Here is a 19,572-nt window from a genome sequence, read left to right on the forward strand (position 1 = left end):
TGAGAACATTCTGCCCTCGTCTCAATGTTAAGAACGTGACAAAACCACACAACCTGATTGTTGTGCCAAATAGCATCATACAAAAATGTAAACTCTGCTTTCTGGACCAGCTGACCCAATTCTTCACTTTGTTGCTATCTTGACAGAGTAAAATACCAAATGCTCCACAATCTTGACAGTTGGTTGGCAGGCAAATAGAGAAAATACAGAACAAATCTGGAATGACATTCATTAGGCTATGATGTCAGGTCTAACATCATTTGTGTGTGTGTGTGTGTGTGTGTGTGTGTGTGTGTGTGTGTGTGTGTGTGTGTGTGTGTGTGTGTGCGCGCGCGCGTGTGTAGGTGTGTGTGTTTATGTGTGCGTGTGTCCTTTCTGAGTGTCAATATATTCCACTGGCCCAGAAAAAAACTCCAACTACCATTATCCTGCAAATAGCAGCCCTTACCCGGAGAATCTTGGCTTGGTCCAAGTGAGCCTTGAGGAACGTGCCGGAATGAGCAAATCAAGCCTTATTCACTCACTCTGGCATACTGGAAAACCACCCGTGATGTCTGGCATGGGATTACGCCTGCACCTAGAGCCAGAATAACTGCCGGCTAGGATTAGAAATACGGCTAACAGTTGATTACAACTGTTGCGACCACTGGAATTGAGATCCAGGGGGTTCATTTAGTTGGTTAAGGGATATAATAATTCAACAGAGCAGCCTAATTAGGAGGAAATTATAGGGTTCAATAATTCACCAACGGACAGGCTGTATCTGTGATTGTAAAGACACCTCAGGAATAAATCATGTTTAGGCTGTATTTATCCACATGTCCTTTTTCTTTTCTCAATTCTTCCTCAATCAACCTCTCTTTATTTCATTCGCGTTTCATATTACTCCTCGTCATTATACTCCTTTACTTCCCTTGTCTCCCACCTTCCCTATGCCAATATACCAGTTCCCACAGAATACCAACCAACCATCCTTTCCAAATACATCTTCAATGAACCTGCAAGAATGTGAAATTCAACTATTTATCTAATTCCACTTTGGCTGGTATGATTAGGGGTCCAAAGCCTTTTATTTGAACCACTGCAGTTTTTAAGTTCTAGCAGCAGGATTTCTTAAAAATTCCAAGAAACAGAAATGCTTCTTTTTCTTCTCATCCACTTCACGGTAGAGGGGTAAAACCAACCTGTAAAAACAGTTGGTATAAACGGTGTATGATGCCAAGTTAAGACCTTGCTGGAAGACAAACAGCCAGTCATCCTTCTTCATTTATCTGGAGAGGACCCCCTTATACATAAGAGCTGCAGGAATCAAGATAAAAGCAAGACAGACAAAGCTGCTGCAAGATAGTGCACCAATACCAAGGGCTCACCCTATGCTGATGGCTTGGTTACCATGGCAACCCTACGAGGTGAGACAGAGGACATAACAGCACAGAGTAAATCTCCTTACAGTAGATTCAGGAATGCAGGTGAAGCCTCCCCCCCTGGCTTTCTCTCTCTGGTTCTTTTTTCTCCTACTTTTATAAATCTTTTTTCCCTCTAAATGAACATGAATGGCTTCATGTCTCCTCTCATAGCCCAGTTTTTGTGAATTGCATCACAATGCATCAATGCTTCCAAGTGCACCATCTTTTTCTGAAATAGGACGGCTTTTCACTTCAGACATGACTTTGATTTCCAGACTCATTTATATTGATGTATAAATCAGGCTTTTGCCAGGGGAGTAATCAAAGAGGGATTAAGGTATGAGTGAAAAGAGAGATGAGCGGACAAGGGAGACAGTGAATACTTGGTTTTGGCTACATAAGTAGGACAACAGTATTGTGGCCAACACACTGCAAGATTGAGCATGATGAGAATTAAAAATGGCAGTTCCCCTACAAAATAAAGAAGAGTAGAGTGAAAGAGAGCTGTATAAAAGAAGATGAAGAGGGAAAGACGGCTCAAGGCTGAAGAGAAAACTTCTTCAGTGTTTCTCTTACCTCTAAGAAGCAGGTCCCAGCTGGGGTGTTCTCCTTGATGGAGGCATTGTAGAGGTTGCTGGAGAACACAGGTGTGTTATCGTTAACATCCTGCAGTACAATGTCCACTTTCGCTGTGGATGACAGTGGTGGACGGCCGCTATCCATCGCAACAACAGTCACACTAGGTGCCGGCTCTGATTCGAAATCCAGAGCTGTCACTGTGGTAATGATCCCCGTGACCGGGTCGATGGAAAACCAATCAGAGTGAGAGTTTTTGCCCTTGAGGAGGCTATATCGGACGTCCCCATTGGGGCCCTGGTCCTTGTCCCTGGCAGTAACCTGGAGAACAAAGGAGCCAGGATAGACAACCTCAGGAATAGTCTGTCGGTAGGCCTGCTGGTCAAACAGAGGGGGGTTGTCATTGACATCAGTCACCTGAATGGTGAAAGATGACTCTGCCCTGAGGGGTGGCGTGCCGGAGTCGGTGGCCATAACCCTGAGGTCATACGAATCCCGTTCTTCTCGGTCCAAGTCCTGGTCAACATATATTAGGTAGATGATGCTGTCCTTGGTTGTAAGAGCAAACTTCCCATCACCCCCCTCTAGGGACACATTCACATTGGCATACTCTCCATAGTCTGGGTCAGTGACAGATATCCGAGCTACGTACTGGCCTGGTTGTGCCCCTTCGGAGATCCTCGGAGAGCCATCTTCACTCAGGAAGATGATGGTCATGGTGGGTTGGTTGTCATTGTAGTCACGTACATGAATTGTCACAAATGCATTGGTCACCTGGGAAAACAGTGCATGATTGATGTTACTTACTGCTCATATAAATTTGTGTCACATTATACTAGTGGATTACTAGAGCTATTTTCTGAGTGGGGCGGGGGTTAAAAGAAAAGCATTTTTTGTGTCAAACTAATATCCCTTCAGGAATACATACTGTCATCATTCAAAGCACAAAACTGTATGCTTAATGCCCTGTAGTACATTACATTACATTACATTTACTCATTTGGCTTTTATCCAAAGCAACTTACATTTGAGGAACAACATACAAGCATCAACAAAGCATCAATACAGCACAAGATCTATAACTGACAATACATACCAGTAAGGGTAGCAATAAATACTAGCAAGAGCTAATAGCACATATGGCATCAATGGGGTAAATACCCATCATACAGTTACCTCAGGATGGCTGGCATTGTCCCTGGCCTGGACCACCAGTTCATGGACCCTCTTCAGTTCATAATCCAGGGGCCTGTTCAGAGTGATGACCCCAGACTTTGTATCCATGACAAAGTAGCGCTCAGGGTCACTCTGACGCCGATTGATTTCATAAAGGACCAGACCATTATCACCCTCATCCTCATCTGTTGCAAACACCTGCAAAGATGAGAGGGTCAAACACTGAAATTAAAATTACCCTGGAATTTCTGGATTTACAGAATCAAGAACTATTAGTGTGGTAATGAATCACTATCTGAACACTGACAAGAGTTGAGCTAACCTGTAGGATGCTACTGCCTTGTGGGAGACTTTCAGAGATAATAGCGTGGTATCTGCTCTGATTGAAGACCGGAGCATGATCGTTGATGTCGGTCACAGTCACTTCCAGGGTCATGGATCCCATCCCTCTGGGTGAGCCCCCATCGAAGGCCTCCAGGACCAGGGTGTACGATGAGCGTTTCTCCCTGTCCAGTAGTCCATTGACCACCAGGTCTAAATACAGCACCTTGTTAGCAGCTCTCTTGGTCTCCAGTCTGAACGCCTGGCCTACATTGCCCTCTCGAATAGCGTAGCCTTGAGTTGTCAGCTGTTCCTTGTCTGCATCTGTTGCTGGCTCCAGGGAAAACCTTGTCCCCACTGCTGTATGCTCGGGGATTTTAAGAACAACTTTCTTTTTGGGGAACACAGGTGCATGGTCATTGATGTCGTTGACAGTGATGGATACCGCAATAGTGACTCCCGTCATTGTCACAGCGATAAAACTGTAGTGGTCCCTCTGCTCACGGTCCAGACGGCGTGCAGTGGTAATGATGCCCGTGGTTTCGTCGATGTTGAGATCACTGCCAACACCTGTGCCCTCAAGGTCCGAGATGAAGTAAAGACTTGCAGTTTCACCAGGTGGTAACCCAGCATTGATGTCACCAACAATGGTCCCTTCCGGCTGCTCTTCATCCAGCTGGAGTTCCAGTGCTCCAAGGACAGTTGTAGACTGAACAAGAACAAGGACAATGCAAAAATAAAAGAGTGGCTTCCGCAGCCAGAGACTTGAATACACAGAGGGTCCACTGACCCAAGCCCTCCGTCTTGACCCTTTACTTGTTATCGGCATGGCTGGGTTGTGCTACACCTGGGAGGTAAAAAAAGAGAAAGAGAAAAACATCAGCCAACGCAAAGATATATTTCTACAAGTACAGATATATTTTATGATGTGTGAATTGAGCAATTGAACAGCTGTGGTGTCCGAACAATAATGCTGCGATGATGTGTTGAGAAGAAATCCGCTTGACACTGTTCTTGATCATAAAAGTTTATTACATCAAGGAATTCAGCATCTTATATAGGACATGTTTAGGTATCTGCTAAATACCATATAAAGGTCTGAGTCTGCAAGCTAAGGCTCCAATCCATATAAGAGCAAAGTTCTATAGGATAAGTGTAGACATCTTGTTGGACACCAGATAAGGGTCTGAGCCTCCACGTAACCACTGACCTCTGCTCTCCCCTTAAAGGTCACTAATCCTCTATCCAGCTGCTAGAGTGTTATTTTAAACTGTAATGGTCAAATGCACATATGTTATACACCACACAGCTTTTTTCATTCTGTTTCTATTTGAAAACACCTTGGAGTGGAGTGGAGTGTATATCCTAAATTCTTGCATGACAACGTGGTAATATTTTTACAATCCAGAACCTATGTTAAAAACACTTCCTGATGAATTTCAGTTTTTTTTCCCCATAAAATGAGTGTATATAACATTTTGGAAAGAACTTCAGTTGGATCAGGAAGATTTGAAAGAGCATGAAAATGGAACTCTAAGTCTGTCCAGGATCCACATTGGCTTGAACCACACTGAGGACAGAATCATAAACTATATTTGTCTTAAGGATAACAAATTTTATTCACTGAGTGAGAACATCTTAAAGTGTCCAGAGCTGTCACACACTGAAGTCCCAAGAGAAAACACATTAAAGACACTGAAATGGGCACCATTGTAAGATTTTTATTTCAGGATAGCAAATGCTTACACACATACACACTAAGTGTGTAAGTGTGAGTGCATGGGAAAGTAAGTCTATAGGTGTTTAAGTCAGGCCTTTATAAAAGCAGTCATTTAAGACTGTAAGCTTAGCCTCTATGTTGAGCAAACTGTAAATCATGCACAAATCCATAAATATAATATCCTCCTCATGCCAATGCTAAATCAGTCGTATCAGTCATAGACTGGATCTAATCATTAACAGATACACAAACTGTAAATGTCCACAAAGTCATGCATCATTCCGGGGTCAAACATTTTTCCGCCAAAAAATGTTTGTGTTTGCATTAACCTGCCTGGTGTGCAAGAAGCGTGGATATCCCTCATCTGATGGTACACTGACTGCAAGAAAGGTAATCTTTAAACTCACCTGACACTGTCCAAGTGATCCTGCAGCCAATCTACTATCTGGTACTTCCAGCAAGTTAAAAGAAACACCAATAATTATTTGCAAATGGTATTTGACCGAGGTCTGACACACATTTTTGCATACTGCCATAAAATTGTAGAAATACTCTCATAACTCTTCTGACAAATTTAACCTGCATGGCCACTCTAAACTCTCACAAGATAGATGCAAATTTAACCCTTTGATGAAGTCTACAAATATTTAGATTATGTTCAAAACGAGACCAATTGTTTATGCATGTTCCTCTCGTATTTATATGGGAAGATTTACTGAGGGTATAACTCTGCATAACTCTATAACTCTCCTGCAATGAGGAGGACCATCCAACCCTGACATAACTCATTCATGACACTTGGAGACCAAACGGGTGCTGCTTTAACAGTCTTCTGCATTGATCAGAATAATAACACCTGAACTCAAAGCAATATAAATGAGTGCTGCCTCTATTAGCTACTGTTCGGTACACATGATCAAAACTATAAATGTGTGATGCAGGCAAAGGGCCAGTAGCAGACAGCAGGTTAGTTGTCAGTGTAGGGTGTTGGCCTTTGTTGGCTAGCCATATTCACCCAGACAATCACTCCCCCTGTGCATGTATAATCTGGACAGTTAACTTTAGGAATGTCTTCCACCTCTAGAGAGAAACCCAGCCCGCTGCCGGCTGCAGTATTTGCACATATGTTGAATTGAAGCATTCACACTCACACATGCAAAAAGACCATAGACTGACCTTCTTGCAAGCCAATGAAAAGGCTGACTGACATTCTATATAAATAATAAAAGGATGGGGAAACAGCTTCTTCTTAATAGATAATAGTTCATCAGAGTGAGGTTGCAATCAGCAGTTGTAGTATAATTCACTGCGTCAATTACCATTATGGTAAAACACATTGCAATTCTGAAATATTTGCTTGTCTTTGAATATAATGTAATTCGTCATTTTCCTGTTTCTTTCTTTCTGTTTCTTCTCAAGGCTCGTTTTAGAATATAATTAATTTCTTTTGATTTTGATGAGTAAATACTACTCTGTTATTAATTCCAGATTTATGTAGCTCTTGAAATGACTATTTAGAGTGTACATGAGCAATAAAGCAAATAAAAAACATTATTTTATATCTAATGATTCATCCTGCAATCAACCCCACCCCCACTCAACACCCCCTACCTACCAGCCTTTCTACTGACCCTGACCTCCTGCGGTGGTTTATGAGGCCTCTGAGGAGGAGAGATTAATAAAGTCTATTGCTCCACTGGGACAGGAAGAGGGACACTGATACTGGCCCCTCTGGTACAGTCGCTGACCTCTACAGACGGCTGCTCTGGACAGTTGCTGCAGTCCTACGCAAAGAGGAAAGCAGAGCTGAGACTGAGCACAGTCTACATACACACCCTTCTTTTGTTGTGATTGTTTGTGTGTCAAGGAGGAAAAGAGAAAAAAAAAAGATTGACATTGAAAGAAGAGGTCTGAGAGAAACAATTAGGGGTGTGAGGATGGAACCCTTCTACTGCTGGGAGGAAATCTCAGAGTCAGGGCCTTTGGAGACGCTGCTGTGGCGAAATTAACCAACAGTACAGTACCATAATGCAACCACTGAGAACACCGGGGAGAACAAAAAAAGAACAAAGAAGGGAGATGGAAAGACTGGAGTTAGGACACAATAGAAAAAGTTAGGCTGAGGAGTGATTACAGTGTGCTTTGGCTTCACGAACTTATTGTCTTTAGGGAATACTGAGCTGTGTAGGCAAAACTTATGATTGAAGTCAGAAAGGGTGTATTCCAAGTGTGTGAGTGCGTATGTGTGTCTTTTTACGTCCTCTCTACCTCATTGCTTTAGATGAGTGTCAGTGAAAGGTTATATTGATGAACAGATCGCACGGCTGCAATCTGTCACTGCCAATGAGCAGTCGGTCCAGATGACATCATCTCCCTTTTGACATGTGCGGTAATACACTTGTGTTTACCCTGGAAAACACAAGCTGATGAGGAATGGAGGGAGCAAGGGCTAAAATGTAGCTCATGCTGAAAGGATACTAGGTTGAACAGATGGTCAGGGAAGTAAAATACAACCACCTGATTCGCTCCCTCTAGTGGCACTCTTGATAACATTATTCTAATCATGCTAATTGATGTTTCTAATAGTTTACATTAATTAGAGCATTTCTAAAATGCAAAAGCATTTTCATGAAATAATACAAATATAACATATAAAATGCAACAGCCAGTTTCCACCTGTCTATCTGGTTGCATGGGTTTTCATATGTCTGTGTCTTGTACGCCTGCACAACACATGTGCATGTGAGCAGTGACATCATCTCTGTGCGACCACACTGACAGGCAGGGCAGACCCGGAGGGCTCCGTGCAGTCTCAGCCACATTATTATCTGGCACTGAACCCCCATAATCTGCCTCTGCTGTGTGCAAGCCTCAAAGCCTCAAATACATGGGCCTCCACTCTTAAGTGCTGTTACCATATAATAGAAAACCATAGTGTTTTCTATAGGATGGGACCATTTAAAGGGGATGTGTGTGAGTGTGTTACCGCTGTCGCATCTCAGTTGTGAGGAATAGCTTTTCCTCAAGTAGTGCCAATTTTAAACAGGCCTCTGTATCTTCCCTCCCATGTCTGCCCCCTCCCCCTTTCCTCCGTCCATCCCCCTAATGGATTTAGCAGATCTAGTTGGGCACACCATAGCTACCCGTGGCCAAGCTAAACAGGACCCAAAGTCACGAAGTTCCAAGTAAAAAATATGACCACTCTTCTATCTCAGCCATGTTTCTTGTGTTTTGATGGAACAGCACAGGGTTGCATTTAGCTAGTTCTTCAGCAGTTGAAAGGTCTGGCATTGCCTGTAGATAATTGGCAGCTACTCATTCAGACCGGCAACTGCTTCTGTGTCAACCAGAACAAACACTGGACAGATCCTGTGATTGACAGTAAAGTCAGACAGGGGAAAGAGTAAAGGGAAAGGCTGTGAAAATGAAGTTAACATCAGAAGACAGACACTGGATACAACATTGCATTTACATATTCAAAATTCTCACATCTTGCAACTGCTTTCTTGTAATCCATGTCATGTGTGTGCTCTGTATGGTTTTAATATACTAATATACTGTTGTAGTTTTGGTGCCATTTAAAAGTGTAAAAAACTCAAGGCAGTTCTGAGCAAGTGTGCAATTACAGGGTGGCTAGAACAACATAAAATCTTTAAATGACTGAGAATGAAAGGTTTGGCCAGGTTGTGGTGAAACAGGCTGTAGCTGTCTGCAGTGCTAGAAAGCTTTGTGAGTAGAGGGAGGAAGGAAGGCATGAGAGTCTGGTGGAGGGTTAGAGGATGGAGGAATGCTTTGCATCTCAGTTTTCATATTGTTTGGGTTGTGTGTGTGTGTGTGTGTGTGTGTGTTAAGGGGAACGACAACTATGACCCCTGTCTCCCCTTGAATTGCCTTTCCCCGGATCTCTGGATATAGACGTCCCGTTTCCAACCCCAGCTGTCACCAGCACTGAGCATGATGTGTGTGTTTTGTGTGTGTGAGTATATTTAAGTCCCCTTCTACGCACATATACGTATGTTTCCTCACTTCCTTTTTTTACTTATTCCTCCACAATGAAAAGTCCACACTAAAGGTGCAGATCAGTTTCAATATAATTCCGTAACTGACTCAATCAAAACTGAATCAACCCTGATCCAATGATTCTAAAGTGACGTAGCACCAGCCCCTCAGACAGCCAGACGACTACTGTCTGGACAGTTACACACACACTGAAATATACATGCACGTGCTGCACCAAAGCACAATCAATATTAATATGACTGTGCGCAGAGAGAGTTCATGACTGCGTCATACATTTGGGTTACCTCACCCAGGGGAAGCAGCCGTAAAAGCTCTCACAACCTGTGAAACCCAACCGATCCTGCTTGAGGAGACTGGCAGAGTCTAAGTAAGTTAGTTTGAATTAATTATGATGAAGTGAGGACCAGTTCCTCGGCTACTCTGAGCTGTACCTCAAGTGGTTGATCTGATACAGACTGACACCTAATACAGCCACAAACACATAGGCCTACTGTGAAAGTGAAGTTTGTAAAACTGATCTGGGGTTAAAATCTCATCCAGTTGATCTGTCATCACGTGTCCTGTGATACGTGGATTTTCAAATCTTATCATTAACTTGCATCTTTATTTCCCTCTTAATTTTTCTAATTCAGAACAATATCAGCAATTACACATTCTGATACAGAGGAACCTAGCTAACTTTTTCCCCCAGTTTACCTCAGCTCTGTGAAACCCTTTGTTTTTTACTCTCTCCGTGAAATCTTACTCTGGAGTTTTATTTTATGACTTATTTCCTACATAAATGTCCATGTCAGTGACTTCAGAGAAGCTGCAGAGGGTGGGGGGTGGCATTTGCCATGAGGGGGGCCACGTCATAGCAGACTGGTCAGTTCACAGTGAGAGCGAGCCTATGTGCCAGGAGCCCACTGAGACTAAGGGTCCATGCTTTAGGTCCATATAGCATTTTTTCTACTATTCTGAAGAGAGGCATAGAAAAGAATAAACTAGAAAACACAATCCTTATTATCTGATCAGGGAAGTGAATGTTTGAATTAACTTTTTTTTTTCAATCCAAAGATATTTGGAGAGTGACATATTTTTTAATGGTTTGGCTCCATACTCTCATTTGGATGTGAAACGATGCATTGAAAATGAGGTTAAAGTGCTGACTTGTTGAAGTTTTGTTTTTTCATAAAAGCCCAGCCCTGGCTCTACATTATGTGTCCTCATTTTGGGGTGAGTGCTATTTAAGATATTTTTCAATAAAATAGTTTTTGGTTCATCACATCCCATTCTTAGCATGCAAGAACGTTTTCAACAGTATTTAAGTGCTCTTCGCAGACTGTTGGACTATATTAGCCCCATTACAAGTCATGACTGGTTGTTATCAAATCAGTCTCAATCCACTCTGTTGCTGCAACAGAACTTTAAGATACAGGCATGCTATATACTAACGTTCTTACTCAACGCCATCGGGATATTAGCAGGGGAAAAGACTCAGCAGCAGCATACCAATTCAAAGCTGGTGTGATGACTCAGATTTGTTTATTTACCCACACAGAGGCAGTCAAGCTGGAATACAGTCAGACAAACTGACAAACTTACAAACTGCACTAGGTCCCCTGTGACAAAACGTCCTAGATTTTACTGCCCGACAGGCCAGAAGGAGAAAGAGAACAATACAGTCAGAGATGGAAGGAGCAGAGGAAGACATGAAACTAGAGATGCAGAAGAAAAGTTTGATTCTGAATGAGGTTTCCAAAAAAACATTGCCACAGTGACAGAGACAGAAACATGAAGAAGTTTAATTTAGTCTGAGTGCTGAAACACACACATGCGTGCCGACGCACACGCACAAAATAATATAGGCCTACTCTCTGGACACACCCTCTGGAGGTGATTCACTAACCATCAAGGGCACACTGCCAAGTGAACTTTTTGTTTCTCTGATAAGTATGTGTGTTTGTTTGTGTGTGTATGAGTGTTTGTGTTTGTGTTTGTGTGTGCGTGCGTTTGTGTGGGAGACCATTTGTTTTTAAGAGAAAAATGGAGAGAGTGGGGATGAATTAAAGGAATGTGAGGACAAGTACAGTAAAAGTAGAATAATAAAACAAAACATAGATTGCAAGGCCAGCAGAGTCAAAAAGTAGTCTAAAAGAAAAAGAAAAAGGCATGGTGAGACGTCCCTGAAGGTGAAGCAGCAGCTGCTATCTACCATCACTCATCGCCCCTCCCCATCAGAGTATGTTTAATATCCCACAAGGGCAAGTTGTCGAGCCGGACCAAGTCCATAACTCTCTGTCAAACATCATTACCTCACTGGTGAAACTGAGATAAATACCTTTACAGTGGCTCAAGCTAACTGTTTCTCTATTAATGGTCAGCATTTTTAATTCTATCTGAAAGGAGAACACCAATTCAATCCTCTGCAGCGAAAAGCAATAAATGTACTGGAAGTAGTTAAGCATCAGGAAATATTCTAATAATCAGTTTTGAATGCGGAGTACTTAATGGCTTTATATGGCTGCACATTGTGCTACAAACAAACATGGTTATGGTTATTTTGTTAGTTGGTTATTTAGGTATTTTGTTATAAGTATTAGTAGAGTATTATTAGACAGTGTGCATGAGTACATGATGGCCCTTGGGAAACATTACATTACAACATTCTGATGTTAATGGGATGTAAATGCAATGCAAATATAACTAACCACTCTAGAGTTGATTATACTGCAATTAAAAAATTCAATTGGAGTGTTTACCAAATTGCTTGTTTTGGTTTCTGTGCATGGCTGTGTAGAGCCTATATCCACACACACTAGTAAGGACAGTGTATTGACATACATTAATTCGCTGTAGGGTTATCCTAACCTTACATGCCTAACCCCAACCTTTAACCTAACCATAACCCAGTCATAATTCTAAACCTAAAACTCTAAAATGAATGCTTAACTTTGTTGGGAGTGGCTTTTTGTTCCCACATGAGAGGTGAGTCCCCACATGTGGCAATATGAACTGACTTCCTCAAAATGTGATGAACACATTAACGCACACAGTGTTAAATTAGAAGAATCACAGCATTCATTAATGAACAAACAGAGGAAAAGTTCAAAGACAAAACACTCAGCTGATAGCCAAAACAGGGTCAGGAGAAAGGAAACCAAAGATCCATCTTGTAACTTAAACACACACAGGAAAGCACACACTTTAATCTCTTTCTGCATTCCACTCAATGAAATAATCAGTCACATTAGGTCATGTTACTGTTTCAGAAAACACATACATATTAATCAAAGTGATATTTTTTTGTTGAAGAGTTTGCCAGCTAACAGAGCAATTGTTTTAAGATGAAAAGAGGTCAATAGCTTCCTACGAGATATGCTACAGGCTTACTTTCACTGGGAGAGACTGGGACTTTGATTCTTCTTTGGCTGACAGATCTGGGAAACTATCAAAATCTGTAACTACTCATCTCTTATACAGAATATAGGACAGTGACTTGGCTTATTAGTTATTAAAGTCTCCACCAACTTTAGGGTTTGTGGCGCGCCGACAGCTGTTCTCCAAGAGATGCCTTTGTATCATGTTACTCCATTATATTTCTTGTGGTAAGCCTGGGAATTAAGTCTGTCTGTATTTGTTTTAATTTGCTCTGCAGAGTTAAACAGACATCAATCGGTTAATAATGAGCAAAATGATATCATGATAAAAAAGACAGAGATGTGATAGATGTGTTTGAGGCTCCAAATTCAAAAAGTTACTGTGGACTGATCAATAGCGCTTTGATTCTCCGACAGAAATATCAATCTCAAACAGCACAGAAAAAACTTTTTAATATTCCGAAAGGTCACTGCTTTCAAAAGTTATCAAGAAACCAAAAACTTTTCTAGCCAACCTTTTCTTTTCCCAATCTTTTGTCTCACACCACCCACACACATCCAGTCACCTACTCCCTTAACTTGCATAACACGTTGCACTACCTGAGCCGCGATGCCCTACATGCAGCTCTCGGCTCAGTGCAAGTGTTTGAAGTTACCAGGAGCTCAGATCATCTCACTTACTTCATTAAAAACACATGAGGCGCTGCACAGACAGGCTCTCTCTCTCTCTTTCTCTCCCTGCTCAGCATGCTTGCCTCAGAGCTTAGACACTTCTCATCCATCAAGCTCCCAAATGGGCAGAAGTTACCACGTTTCATTCATCTTCGCACAGAGCCATTCCTACATTTATCTTTTCACATGACTAATGAAATTAATGCATCACTTCATTCAGAAACATGCGTGCATGTACTGCACACATGCCAGTCATCCCCTCAATGCAAAGAAAAAAATAATTTATCAATCAAAAGATCCAAGCAAATATATGCTGGAATCTGAAAGAACAGATTAGGATACATCGCTGAAGCAACTCCTCAATTAGTGGACAGACAGAAAATTATTCAACAACAATTAAGACCTTTTTTCAAGCAAGAAAATGTCAAACACCTGCTGGTTCTATCTGTGCAAATGTGAAGATACACTGCGTGTTAAAAATTTTGTCTGTTAGTCAGACAAAAGAAGGGTTTGGGAAATTACGAGGAGCATTTTTCACTGGCTAATCTATTGGTCAGCAAAGTAACTGAGAGATTAATCACTGACGGAGATGGCTGCACCCCTAATGAGATATCTCCATCAGCTACACAGGTATATCCTAAGGCCATACACTTGCTTGTGTGCATGCATGCACAGAAACAATCTCACTTATTCCGTCCATCTACTCCAACAACGAGAAACCCAGAGTTCCAACGATCTAGCCACACTTTGGCAAATGGGAGCCAGTGTCACACGTCCAGCCCACAGAAGAGAAGCACAGGATGGGGAAACTCGAAACACCACCAGGCTTTAGAGGACTTCCATCTGCAGCTTCCAACAGGAACGTAACAACTCACTTCCAGCAGTCATTATCCCAGATCCTAATCATGGGCCAGCCAAAGGAATGGCCTGGCTACTCTGGCCAGTTTGGAACAACGTTTGTTGTCAAATTTGAAGATTACACTATAGCAAGTGGAGATGTTTGGAATGTAGCATTTTTGTAAAGGGCAGTGGAACAAGTCCAAAAGCAGTCTCCCCACAGCCTTGTAGACAGCACCTACTGTGCTGTACTGTAAATATGGATTTTTAGTATTTGGCTTGCATCTGAAGTCTTTCCCATTCAGCCGATCTAATCATTACACTAACAGAATCCCTACTGTCTGGACTAAAACCATGAATAATGACCTGACTTTAGAACTGGGCCTCAGAACAAACAAAAATGGAATTGTTTGTTTTTTTTGCACCATCTCAAATCTCCAGCTAGTCAATCACTCTGCCTCTGACAGAGTCCAGTCATTTCCTTTGATTGGGTGAGTCCATCATACAATAATATCTTCTCCAGAGCAGCAGATAGATAGGTCTTCGTACTGTTAGTAGGAAAGTTTTCCCCAGGGAAAACCCTATAGTACACTATCAAAAAATAAGCGTCAGATAAAGGATTGTATGACTTAGAATTGTGAATCAGGGTTTCATTAATTTCGCCAGAATTTAACAGAACATGTCTCTACAAACAGAAATTGCAAAGTATGAACCTCATAATTCAAACTTTATCTCTCAGCTTTGTAGCAGCAAGAATAAGGAATGAAACAAGCAAGGATGGGAAACGCTTAGAGACAGGGAGTTCATTTTTAAGAGTGGCCAGCCAAAATAAAATGATGAAATTACATCCTGATGCTTTTATCTTTGATTTTTGATACTTACTGAAGAAATTCCACTAATGCATTGATAACAGTTTGAGATTTTGGGTACCACTATCTCTGCATGTAAGAACACACACACAAATTTTACAGTGCTGTAATTAAATTTCACAATTATAATCACAGCAAGATGGTAGACTTGGTGATTGTAGCTGCCATGGCAACCGAGAGGCCCTGAGGGTAAAGTTAATGAAATGTGGAGCAATCAGCAAAGGGGATTCCTTATCAATGGGAATCTTATTTTCTGACTCTACAACTAAAGCTAATAATAACTGCCTGGTCTTCCTGTGGATGGATGATGTAAATACAAGTGACTTTCCAGGAAACTGGAGCTACTCCCTCACGCAATACTGCAGCTTAACACTGGTTATAGTTCACAAGCTGCCTTGTAAACTAAAATTACATGAAATACCATCAATATTGAGACTTTGGTTTATGTTATGTCTACGACGGTGGTCTGAGAGGTAAATAAAAACACCAACACTAACCCCAGGCGTCAGCAGCATGCAGCGAGTGAGAGATGGAGGGTAAATATTTCCACTAGCTACTTGTGGAGCCAGGGAAGTGGAAAACAATGTTATTTATATGTTACTTTACTTTTTGTTGGCTGTCATCTGCTACCCATTCAACAATGTGGTAAGTGTGTGTTGTATTTCTATTCTTGTGAGGGCAAGTGGTTATTTTGACTCTCCTCATTTTTAAGGTACTTATTTAGTATTTATAGGTGTGATGAGTTAGGATTTGGTTTGTGTAAGGTTTGGCAAGTGGATGAGTGTGTGTTATGTGTGTGTGTGTGTGTGTGTGTGTGTGTGTGTGTGTGTGTGTGAGGGAGAGAGAGAGAGGCAGTCTCTGAGTCACTTTCCGATATTTGTACTCAGATGCTGATTTCCCATGCATAAGAAACAAAACCCAGGAAAAAACAGTTCTGGGATACAATTAGACAGATTTTAGTTTGAGCTGCAACATTTGGTTGGGAAGATGCTTTGTCTGTTTTCTCCCCTCACTCTCTTTCTCTATTGGTAGCACTCTATGAATCGAGCTCATGAGCTGAAGCAGATACTACACCAAAGCCTTCACTCTCAACAGTTTTCGCTGCAATTTTTTTACGTGTAGTGTATTCTTCATTAACAATTCAGACATTGCTTTAAAGGGGTTATTGGACTTAAACTTGACAAAAAAAAACAAATTTTTATTCTTATGTGTGTGGGAGCCACAAAGAGGACAACAAGCAGGACTTCTGTGTCAATGAGGGTAATGAATGTGCAGTTTGATTACACTGTATATCTACGGAGTTTAAAGTAAACTCTCAAGATTGCTTGGGATTTAAAACCTCATCTTAGACCTTCCTTAAAGTAATACTTTTAGAATAAACATAAAAAGATCCTCAAAGACTGTGGATGGTGGTATTAAACTTCATCTTGAAAAAAATAAAGAAAAACAATGTAAAAACAATATTTCCCTGCATGCCAACATGATTCAGATGCAAGCCTTCAAGATTTAAGTAGAAGAATAAGATTCAGAAACCAAGCCAAGTTTGATGCCACGTTGCTGCCAATATGCGCCCCGAATAATCCAATATGCAATGACAGGGTTGGGGGTTGGAGGGTAGTGGGTACTATTTGGTCCCCTCCCCCTAAAATTGTGATATTAAGTCTTTTAGCAGATGCTGTTGTCTAAGAAGTGCATGTATTTTGAACACAGCCCCGATGAGACTCAACCCCCTAACACTGTGAGAATCATGCTCACCCACTCAGCTGCAGGGAACCACATGAAGTGCAAGGTAAACAGCAGGTGGTTTACTTTGTTGATCAGCTCAACAAAAGGACATGACACTGAACTGAATTAAAACTAAAAAAACTAAACTCTCTAGATATGTTTTAATTGCCACAAATGTGAACGGTATCCAGAGTCTGCTACAGTCCTGCTCCTGTAAGGGAGTTCATCTGAGCTGCTGACGTGAGTAATTATAAGTTGTTTGTACAAACATAAGCTCTGCTCGGTTGCAGCCACACCAACAGATATCCATATGGTTCCTGTTAGAAAACGTCTTGCAGAAACCAAACTCTTACTGGTTGTATACAGAGCAGAGGCTGAGGCTGTGGCCAGTATATGTAGGACCATGTAAGTGGATAGTGTAATAATGCAAAGATCCGTATCCCTCCTTACAGCAGAAAACCAGGAGCTGTGGATGCCAGCGGACACCAGATATGACTGGAATAACTATTGTGGTTAGGTACTTAAATATGCCCCTGGGTTCCCATTTTTAGCTTTTGACCATGTAAGCATATACAGACAGAACTGGCTGCTATAAATACACTTTACAAAAAAAATTACAGTTGTGTCAGAATCTATTTGCTGGATTTACCTAAAATGCTCTTTTTGTATGTTTAACGTATGGTCTTTCTTTTCCCTTTGCGATCTTTTGGTTCTGTTTTCATAATCATACAGAAAAGAGGAAACCTCCACAGCTGAACCGATCCTACTGTGGCTGGACTAAGTGTCTTGCTCAAAGGCACACAGCAGTAGGCTACTTCAAATTCTCTCCAGTATTGACGACGCCTCCCAGTCTTCCTGAATCCCTGCACTGTCACATCTGTTGGTTGTCCTAAAAAATAGTCTTAAGTGTGCTGGCCCACTTCGTGCACACCATCTTGTTTCCCATTAAGTGCTTCTGTCCTCCCTCCAAAACAAAGTGTATTAGCTCTTTTGGCAACCCTGGGGAGGAAACCACTGACTTACTGCAATTAAATAGTTCCATAAGACATAAAAAGCCTATATACTGGTCTACAAGAATAAGTTCCCTTTCATGTTTGGCACATATTTTAAAAGGGGCTCCACTCTTTTCTCTTTTTCCAAACTGGCTGTTTAGCTGGCTTTACTGTGAATGACGATCAAAATGAGGGTACTCTGCTGCATCACCATGATCCATGGATCTTGTAATACTATTGTAGTCCCTCTAGTATGGTCTTCCCACATCCCAGTAGCCTGACCAGCTACCAGCTCATGCATGCAAAGTGCACATCTATATCCAGAAACAGAAGCTTCCACCAACAAGGAGAGCTAATTTCTCTTCCTTTGCATCAGTGGAAGTGAACGAACAGAGGATGAGAATAAAGGAGCTGTCACTTACATTCATCTGACCCTCTCCGCAGCTCTGGATGTGATGTCTGGATATCCTCTCCAAAATTGATTAGTATGCAAACGGGTTTCCAATCCCCCCACCCCCCAACGACAGAAAATCCACCAGGACAAAATCTTGAATGAAGCCGTGCTGGCCAGCTGGACTGGGTTTATCTTCTTTTTTTAAATTTTATTTTACATGATATCCACAAAAATGACAGAGGAGCCACTTCCACAGATTTTCCAATCCGGTAGACCGCTATAGGTTGGGTTACTCCTCCGGCGAAGAGTCTGTCCCCTTGTCAGGTGAGCGCGTTGGGATCAGCTGGGAAAGCTCTACGGTTTCTTTGCTGTCTGCAGAAGAAAGGAGCCGCCTGTGGCCCCGCAGTGCTCTGAACGGTCTCTCGCCGATCTTAAACGTTTCTCTCCTCTCTTTCTCTCTCAGCATCCAGTCACTCAGACACGGTGTGTGTGTGTGTGTGTGTGTGTGTGTGTGTGTGTATGCCGAGAGAGCCGCTTCAGGGCACCGTGCGTGCACCTCACCGACTGAAAGCCGACTCCTCCGCCACAAGGCCCATCCGCCCCCCCCCCTTTCTCTCCTCCTCCCCTCGCCGACTTGGGTTGCTAATTTATTCGGGTACGGCTGCACAAAAGGGGGGACACGAGGAGAGGGAGGACGTGGAATACAGTGGGGAGTGAGGAGAGGAGATTGGAGAGCAGACTTTGGTGCCCCCCAGCTCCGTTCAGTGGAAGTTTTCTTTGAGACAAAGGAGCGCCCCATGCATCATCAAAAGATCAGTTTAGCTCAGCATGGCACATTATGCATGGAAATAAGTCATTAACAGAATCATGTTTCCTTCTTTGGAGAGTTAATATTATGATGTGATTTATAAGGAAACCATGCACATTTCACAAAACTGCACTCTCTTTAAACATTTAGGAATTTAGGGGGGAAAAAATTCTCATGGTTTTATATTTACTGAAGAATCATAATCATATCTTTTGGATGTAAGGCTTCTACTAACTGAATATAAAATGTTTCTGTTTTGTTTTGAATGGTTATGGATATTAATACAGATCTGTATGTACAGCAGTCTAAGTAGGTGGTACTAAAAAACAAGACATATGGTATAATGTTTCATGATATTTGTATAAAAATGGCTATAATCATGATTAACACTGTAGATTTATGCAAAAGGTTTGTCAATTTATAACACAGGCATGTACTATAATTACTTTTTCAATATGGATTTCATTTTGTACATGCATCTTATTGAAGTTGGATTCAGGTTCTTCAATTCCAATAAGGTTTTAGACATATTTATTTAAAAGCTTAAGACCATAAAACCTGAGAGAGAAAGCAGTAGGCTGGGCTGAGGTTCACACACATACACACACACACACACACACACACACACACACACACTTCACACTGCAAGCATCAGCAAGATGGGAGTAATTCATCACCCCAGATTTTAGGTCAATCC

The 19,572-nt window shown here is 41.7% G+C and overlaps 1 protein-coding gene across 2 annotated transcripts in view; it reads right to left on the reverse strand.

Annotated features, from left to right (window-relative positions):
- The window catches only part of dchs1b (dachsous cadherin-related 1b), an 84,060-nt gene extending 65,397 nt beyond the window's left edge, over nt 1–18,663 (reverse strand). Inside the window, exons 1-4 of one of the 2 annotated variants that reach the window (XM_038708254.1) lie at nt 18,096–18,663; nt 3,481–4,326; nt 3,159–3,356; nt 1,983–2,756 (exon numbers count right to left, since the gene is read on the reverse strand). In XM_038708254.1, coding sequence (XP_038564182.1) covers nt 1,983–2,756; nt 3,159–3,356; nt 3,481–4,308 — 1,800 coding nt within the window. In that variant the 5' untranslated portion in view covers nt 4,309–4,326; nt 18,096–18,663. Of the gene's footprint in view, nt 1–1,982; nt 2,757–3,158; nt 3,357–3,480; nt 4,327–18,095 lie in introns of those variants that run through there. The other variant, XM_038708255.1, reaches the window with a different exon arrangement.
- Between the last annotated feature and the right edge of the window lie 909 nt (nt 18,664–19,572).

The sequence above is a fragment of the Micropterus salmoides genome, unplaced genomic scaffold (genome assembly GCF_014851395.1).
Source record: "Micropterus salmoides isolate LMB-PRFRI ecotype aquatic unplaced genomic scaffold, ASM1485139v1 Ms_hic_scaffold_9, whole genome shotgun sequence".
Taxonomy (NCBI): Eukaryota; Metazoa; Chordata; class Actinopteri; order Centrarchiformes; family Centrarchidae; genus Micropterus; species Micropterus salmoides.